Source organism: Gavialis gangeticus, unplaced genomic scaffold (assembly GCF_001723915.1).
Source record: "Gavialis gangeticus isolate Ggan-Ray unplaced genomic scaffold, GavGan_comp1, whole genome shotgun sequence".
Lineage (NCBI taxonomy): Eukaryota > Metazoa > Chordata > Crocodylia > Gavialidae > Gavialis > Gavialis gangeticus.
The window spans coordinates 61421821-61430336 of record NW_017729025.1 but is presented as its reverse complement, the minus strand read 5'-3'; the positions used below and the strand labels follow the sequence as shown (position 1 = coordinate 61430336).

General features: G+C 45.1%; 1 protein-coding gene across 2 annotated transcripts in view; it reads right to left on the bottom strand.

The window, feature by feature from the left end:
* Positions 1 to 3685: 3685 nt before the first annotated feature.
* The window catches only part of PPP2R3C (protein phosphatase 2 regulatory subunit B''gamma), a 36973-nt gene continuing 32142 nt past the window's right edge, over positions 3686 to 8516 (bottom strand). For both annotated transcript variants that reach the window (XM_019518889.1, XM_019518888.1), the window contains exons 12-13: positions 5402 to 5461; positions 3686 to 4404 (exon numbers count right to left, since the gene is read on the bottom strand). In XM_019518889.1, the coding sequence (XP_019374434.1) occupies positions 4216 to 4404; positions 5402 to 5461 (249 nt within the window). In that variant the 3' untranslated portion in view covers positions 3686 to 4215. The remainder of the gene's footprint in view (positions 4405 to 5401; positions 5462 to 8516) is intronic.

The window sequence follows — 8516 nt, the reverse complement described above, 5'->3', positions numbered from 1 at the left end:
GTGCCCAGCTGGCCTGTGACAAATGGCGTCATGAACAGGATTGAGGATGGAGAGTTTGGAGGGGAAGAATGGTGTAGAAGGATCAGAGGGGTGGGCCCCACTGCTTGCTTTAATAGAAGAGGTTACAGCTATTAAGAATCTGGGGTAGGATAAAGAGGGACTGAAACCTGCCTGGAGTGACCCTGCCACAGTTCCCTGTCAGTGGGCTGTGTTCACTGCTGTGCAGAAAGGCAAACAGAGAAAGAGATGTCTGTCTTGGCTGCTGGCAACCTGCCTAAGACTGGGAGCAGAGGAAGCCACTCAGCTCCTTCAAACGATTCAATCCCTAGAGAGTCGAGTAGCCCAGCGTGAAAGTGAATTAAGAGAAAGATTCTAGCTCTGTCGCAAGCACAGCTGCAAGAACCGCCCAGGATCGACTACAGATACTAGACCGTCGAGAGAGAAAGATACTAGTTACACAGGCAATTGCCTCCCTTGAGCAGAAAGTGCAAGTGGCACTATCAGCTGAACCTTCCCTTGAAAAGGTATAGCAGTGTCTTTATAATGGGATTCCAAAAACTGAGCTGTGGGATGATCCAGAGAGCGAAAGTGTATATGGTGAAATTGCAGAAACTAAGCCAGGAAATAATGGGTGTGTGAAGCTTGCAACAGAAGCCCATGAAATCCCACTTTATGCCCCACCAGTTGAGAATTTGGGAGGAGGGTTAGCCCAAACCTTCCCAGTGGTGATGACCTGTGCAGAGCCACAAGGGGGAAATCCCCAGACAAAGACACAGTCCTTTACTTGCGCTGAAATCAAAGAACTGCAAGAGCAACATAAAGCTAAATCAGGGGACCCAATAATAGACTGGTTAGTTCGAATATATAGCGAAGGAGCTTCAGCAATATCTGTAAGTTGCACCGAGGCAGCACAATTGGTTCTCTGCTCTGAAATCCAGTTGGGTCAGTAGGTCGGGCAGGACCAAAATATCACTCTGTTTTTTGCTGCAATGCAGGCGGCTGCTGTGGGTTATGGTAACATGGAAGAAGAATTTAATGCCCCCCCCCCCCATAAGCATAGCTTAATTTAGAGGAAGCCATTCATTGTCTTTATCATCTATCTTTGACAGAAATTGTTCAAGCAGGAAACTGGAGGCATACTTTAGATGGTGAATTAATAACAGAAACCATGTGGAGAAAGTTTTGTCACAGATTGCCTACTGAATGCACTTCAGCTCTCCTGGCGTTACAACAAGAGTTAGTGACTCACCCAGTAAGAGGTGCAATACAGAGGCTAGTACAGCTTCTGCCCATGTTGCAGAAGTCAGGGCTTCCCAAACCAATAAAAACTGCTAAAGCCATGGCAGTGGCCCCCGAGAAAGATAACCCAGCCGGACCTCCCAAATCAGGGAAAGTAGGAAATGAAAAACCCAAAGCTCCACAGGCACAAATGTGGAGAGAGTTACTGGCAGCAGGGTTTAGTAAAGTAAATTCACAGACTGCCTACCACAGTCGTGCAAGGGTTATGGACCTATTATATTTTAAGTCAGGCACAGTGGGCAACCCCAAAGGGACGTCCAGCACTAGTGGAAAAGGTCACAGAAAGCACAGTCAACATATACCCAGATGCAACCAGCTCTAATGAGCTATCTCCCATCAAGGAAGCACCTCCCTTCTCACCCAACATGGAAACATCAGAAGACGTCGAAGTCTGGTTCACCAATGGCTCAGCCAAAGGTTGCACCTGGAGGAGTGCTGCCATATGGATTTGAGATAGTAAGCAGCTTACAACGGAGGGAAACAGCCAAAGTGCGCAGTATGCTGAATTGGCCGCTGTAGTCAACGTGGCCAACTATGAACTGTTACTAGGGTCAAGCTATACAAAACCCATTTATATCTACTGTGATTCGTAGATGGTAGTAGAGGGTTGCACCAAGTGGCTGCCCCTGTGAAAAAAAGAAAACTTCAAAAGACGTAAAAATATTTGGAGCTATGATAACTGGGAGACTTTGTGGATAATGGCAGAGGGAGGCCTTCCCCTACATATACGACATGTCAGTGCAGCACATGGAAGCAAAAAGGCTGAAGGGCCTGAAGCAAAGTGGAACAGGCAAGTAGATGAGCTAGCCAGAAGCAGCACCCTTGTTGCTGAAGCTAAAGCTCAGCTACCCCCAGAGAAGGCGCCCAGCCCCTCCCTTCAGGCAACCCCTGGAGTGCTAGCTGCAGAATGGCTGCATTGACAGCATGGGCACCCTGGCCCCGATGGCACTGCTCGCCTAGCAGCCACCTGGGGCATTCACCTAACCAAAAGGGAAGTGCAGGAATTAGTTAACTCTTGCATCACCTGCCAGGAAGTCAAGGCCTGACTAACCCCTGCCTCAACTACCCCTTTGTCGTTATGTGATGGAAAAGTAATATGGTAAGTTTGGCAACGTGACTTTATAGGCCCACTTCCTCGCACACCCAGAAAGTGTCGGTATGCGTTTGTAGCAGTGGAAGGAGTCACCGGAATGATGTTTGCCCGGGCCTCTGCCAAGCCCACTGCACAGGACACCTGTGCAGCACTAGAAAACCTGCTAGTCATCTACCTGCCTCCTGTAGAGCTGCAAAGTGACAACGGTTCACATTTTTTCAACCATCTTGTCTATGAGTGGTCTGCAAAACATCAAGTGCTGTGGACCTATCACATTCCCTATCACCTGCAATCTAATGGACTAGTAGAATGAACCAACAGTATCTTAAAGTGCAACCTGCGAATGGCTGCTGGTTCGGCCCTTGAAGACTGGGACCTGTACCTGGATCGCTCAGTCAACTGGACCAACAATCGGCCCCGCGCCGGAGGAAGCCCCATGCAGCAAGCATTTGGTCAAGGCGGGGTCTGTGAGCTGGCAGTGGAATGGCCAAGGGGTGGCTGGGGGAAGCTGTGTGTACCGTGTACTGCCCACAGTGCTCCCATGTATACAGGGGAAGTGTGACCTGGGCAATGCGGAGCTTGCAGCAGCAGGCAGCTTCCCTGTGCGGTCCCTCTATATGCTGTCACTCTGGATTGCACATGCTGCGCTTGAGAGGGCCCAGGGCTGGAAGTACAGCATGTGTGAGGGCAGCACAGCGGGGATCTGCTGTCTCCCTGGAGCCTTAAGTATTTGCTGCTTCCCTGGAGGCTGGGTCTGGGAGGCAGTGAGGGCGGGGAAACAGCAATTGTTTGCAGCCTCCTGGCTGCAGCTGGTCCAGGTTCTGGGTAGCTGCTGATAGCCATGGACCCTGGCCTGGGGAGCAAGGGGCACAAGCAGGGCATCCTGCCACATACCCCCTGCCTTCATTTTGTTTTTCTGGCATTCCAGCACCTTCTAAGGTAGGTATTGTGGGTTTTTTGGCACTCCAGCCAAAAAAACATTGCCTACCCCTGTGCTAAAGTCTTACCAATTGGACTCACTGGTCAAACACAACCTAATTAGAAATACTCGAGGCCTTGTACTGCTTTTGTTTAGCCACATTTGTTTTTTCTTAGGTCACAATCAAACATTCTAAACTAATGCAAACTCCATGTGGAGGCATTTGGCTGAGAACAGATTGATGCTGGTATCACTGCAGTTGTCTCACCTCAAGACCGAGTTTGATTTTCACACCAATTCAGTGCTTGGTCTCTGCCAAGGATGCCAATTTATCTTCAGTACTGCTCATTTCAGATCACCAGCTGTCTTCTTTTCCATTAAACAAAAATTAATGTTTTTATTTATACACATTTAGAGTTGAACAATACAGAAGAACATTACGTGTAAATTAAAAAAAATCCTAAGCACATTTCCTTACCCCTAGCTCCTCTTATACACTGTGTTTATGCTCAAAAGTCCCCACTGTTGACATAAATGGAAGCAGAGGCTGATCAAGACTCCCAGTGGCTTCAATAAGGGGGGAGAAAAGTCAGTGCAAGACTGTTCTTGAAGTTCCATCCTTATGTTGCAAAGTTACTATACAAGTTAGAACAGACTGGCCAAGTAAAAATGTTACTTGAAACTGAACATAAAAGAATGATCCCAGACAGTACCTTCAGCCTACTAAAAGTCAGGTCATTGTTGCCTTGAACAGTGGACTATTTTGGCTTCCAAATGTCAGCTTGGCAATCCCTACACAAAACTTTATATTATCCATCAGAACAGCAAATTAGTTTTCAGCTGCCATAACTTAGTGCAGGAGTTAGGCATGTCCCAGGGGGTACAGTTTATTTCGTGTTCAAAATCATGCATCATCAACATCTGTAGCATTGTCACTCTCACTTGCTACAAGAACTTCTCTGTTTTCATAAGTCCAGAAGCCATTCAGATCTATCAGAATGCTGGTGACAGTATCTCCTTGACTGCTATTGATTAAGTCTTGAAGGGAGATCTTGTAAGGATCCTTAGGCTTTACCATATCAAAGATTTCATCCTATAACAAGGAAATAAGATTAAAACAAATCTACCAGTTTTGCCTATGAATATATCTCTAGCATATACAGACTATTTTTGGAACAATCAGTACCATCTGGAGTCATGAAACACATATCTGTTAAAAGACTGCTTATTATACCCTAGTTTCTAAACATTTTATCTGCTATTTGTGGAGCTGAAAATATAAAGAAACAAATTCTGAAGCTTTCTGCACTGGGGGCAGCTGGCATATGAACACACTGCCCTTCTAATAAAGGTCTGACTCTTCCACAGAAAACGTGTTGTACTCAGAACTGCAGCACAAAGCCACTCTTTAATTGTGGTGGTGTTTTAAAAAAAATCCAGAGAAATCTCATCTACATTATGGAATTTCTTGTCATTAAACAATACCCAAGTCCAATATTTTAAGACTTCTAAACCAGAGTTATGAATTACTAGCTAACACTATGCCTTAGTAGGGTCAATACAATACAGTATGCTTTTAATTACTGATAGTTCTTAAGGTAGAAACATTAATTTATCACAGAAACAGAAGATTCCAAATTAATTTTCAATTTCAGTGAATAAAAATTCTCAAGTATCTCCACAAGCCAAAGGTGGAAGTTGTGTGCATTTATAATAGGTGCTTCTATCAAGGAAAGTCTTGGAGCAGATATTTATTCATATTTTTCTTCCAGAATAATTATATTGTTGAATGATGGAAGATTTTCAAGGTCACTCTGGTGACAACATAAATCAACTCTGCCATTCTAAAAGGAAATACCACCTTACACACATCCAGAGGCGACAGTACTGTGCAAGTTGAATTTAAATGAGCTGTGGCTCACAAAAGCTTATTGTACCTCTATACTTCCTTAGTGTGTCTGACTTCAGACTAACACAGCTGACTACCTGTCTGACTACCTGATGCAGCTAACTACCTCTTTTCAAATATTTTAATTCAAATATAACAGTTATGCCCAAACAGTACTGTACATATTTCAGGGACAGCTAACCTTGACATCTTGAAAAGAAACTGGTTCTTGTCCATGGATTTTCATTTGTTCCTGGATAGCCTACAACAAAGGAAAGGTTCAGTTGCAGAGAGGAAGAATGCATAAACCAAAGAAACAAAACTACTGTAGCATTTTGTTAATGGTCCGTGCTAAATATTTGGTATTTCTGCATCTATGGCTAGACTGAACTGTGATTGAAAAGAGAAACATTAATAGTAATGGTACCCACCCTCCCCTTCATGGGCTGGGTGAGTGATCCAATGATGAAAGGACCTGGAAACCACTCATTCACAAAAGCACAATTAGATTAAGGCACAGGTACTATAAGCCTGTGTCCAGGTTGACAGCCCAAGTCACTCCAATAAATCAAAACCATGGTTCTCATTAAAACACATTTTAACTCTTGAAGATGCAAAGTAAAGCTTGAAAAATATGACCCAAGATATTACTGAGGCCTTCTCAAATCTGCAGACAGCCTTATGCACTTGTCTGTGGATAGAGTTATTCCTGATTAACTCAACTTGATTTGCTAAAGGTGCAGACACAAAACAAAATTGCTACCATGTTATTTATCCCCAAGTTTATATTAGTAAGGGGCTGATACATGATCATCTCTCAGTAGGTACTATTATAGCACCTGGCCAGTAGGTGGCAGGGGAGGCTGTTTGCATTGAGCAAAGAGCTGCCTCCGATTGAAACGGTCTTAGACTGTACCTGCTGAGATATCTCCACTCACCTATTTCCTGTTCCATTCACTTCAGAAGTAAACCAAACCAGGAAAAGGCACTCTTACTCCAGCATAACAATGTTTAAGCAACAAGCTCTTCAGAAATAGTTCATCCGCTTTCAATTCCAATCCTATCTAAATCCAGAATATTCTTTTTGTTTAGACAGAAATCCTTAAACGGGGGGCTGTGGGAAGACCAAACAGGGAGGCTACAGAATGACTTCCCAGATAAGAACATCCAGGCACACATCTGAAAGACAAGGAGTAAAACCTGCCCCTTGAAGTACCTTGCATCTTGTCTTCAGTAGTAAAGATGCAGGCTTGTGTTTTGTTAGGTGGGGCACACAGCTTGGCTGTCAAGGAAGTGAGAAACTGCAGTCTAAGGAATTTGGGTTTTCTCCTCTCCAGAGCCCACAGTCTTAGGAAAAACTAGGTATGCATCTGCTACAAAATGTCTGTATTCTAAATAATATTATCCTTTAAAGAGACCTGTTTGTTCACTACTTACCACTATTGTTGCCCTAGAGAAGGGACTGGTAATCTATGGCCGGCAGGCCTGATCCAGCCTGCCAGGAGGGGATTGGTGACATGGAGCTGTACCATGCTGCTCATCTCCTAGGCAGTGTTCCCTTGCACTACAGATCCTGCTGCTGTACTTCACTTGCTGCAGATGAACTAGGAACCACTCAGAGGAGGAGTGGGGAAGGGCAGAGCCTTGCCCCATTGCAAGCTCCAGCCCACCCCAGTAGAAGGTTGCAAACCCGTGTCCTAGAAAAAAACACATTTCAGGGTCTGGACCTGCTGAGCCAACTGTTAGCTAGGGCCTGGTCCAGGACCAAGATAATCACACAATTTCACCATGGGAGATGGGTGATGGCTGGAGACCTGGGACTCAGAAGAGGGGCACACAGAGACCAAGAAGAGTCAAAAGTGCAGTTTACCCAGTATTAGGAAACATATTGGGAGGGAAGACAAACCAAACCATCAGAAGATGAAAAAACTACCACTCTCCACGGCAGTGTGCTATAGCTACATCTTAAAAAAGAACTTGCTTTCTGCTTGGTTAAAATAAATCTTAGCTGTATTTATACTAAATGATACACCAGAAAGAGGATTCAGCATCTTTGCAGGAGGTGCATACAACATTTATCGGCAAGTATCTACAACAAGGGCAGGGACTCAGGGAAAGTCTGTTCACCAGGGCCCACTTTGGAGTCACTAGGAACAATGGCCACAAGCTGAGGGAGGATAGGTTTAGGTTAGAGATTAGGAAGAACTGCTTCACTCCAAGGGTGCCCAGAGCCTGGAATAGGCTTCCCAGAGAGAGGTGGTGCTCTCACCTTCCCTGGAAATCTTCAAGAGGAGACTGGATAGGCACCTGGCTGGGGTCTTATGACCCCTCCCACCCCAGTGCTCACTTCTGCCCATGGCGGGGGGTTGGACTCGATGATCTGTCTAGGTCCCTTCCAACTCATTGATTCTATGATTCTATAAGGGGATAGCCTACCCAGAGTATTTGGTAATCTAGATTTCCTACTAGCCACTTATCCATTCACAGAACAGTTCTAGATTGAACTCTATGTGTAGACACTGCCATTCTGGAATAAGAGTGCCTTGTTCCTATTTAGTTTTAGCTTAACCCAAAGTGAAGATTAACAGGACCAAGGTAGGCCAAGCCCACACTACACTGTTTTGGCAGCATCTAGTCAAAAAAACATGCTAATTAACACAGCTGTATCAATACCACCACCCTCAGCCTCCAAAACCCCCAAAATTTATGGCCATACACAGAAATTCAGTTTCTCCTGGGAGAATTGCTGTTCCCCAGGAGAAACTATGAGTATACAAGCATTCAGGATTTTTCTCCCAGGAGAAAAATAACCTGGGAACAACCAGAGTATTTTCTCCTGGGAAAGCAAATGTCTGTACACTTTTGCTTCTGAGAGGCCATAGCACAGTCCTCCAGCATCCGAGAGTGCTTTGCCCCTAGCTGTTTCCCCTCCGCCAGCAACAGCATGTTGCTTGTTGGACTCTACTGCTCCAGCCAAGCAAGGAACACAACACACCTCCTCCACAATTCTACATTATGATGCAGGGAGGCACAGATTGACCCTGAGCAGTTTGGGTCAGCCAGTCAGGGCTGCCCTACTCACTCTAACCATTCTGTCCCAAGGCAGACTGAGGGAGCCTGCAAGGCATGTCAAGTGTGCACAGGGGCCCCCTAACTGTGCAGGGTTGAGGAGGTCCAAGGAAAGAACCTGATCAAATGGCCACTAAAGATTAGGCTGTTAGTGAGCATAGAGAAAAAGATGTACAGATTTACAAAAAATGCCAATTCATGCAGGTTCAAGTAAGAAATCACTGAAAGTGGGATGTTAGACAAATGTG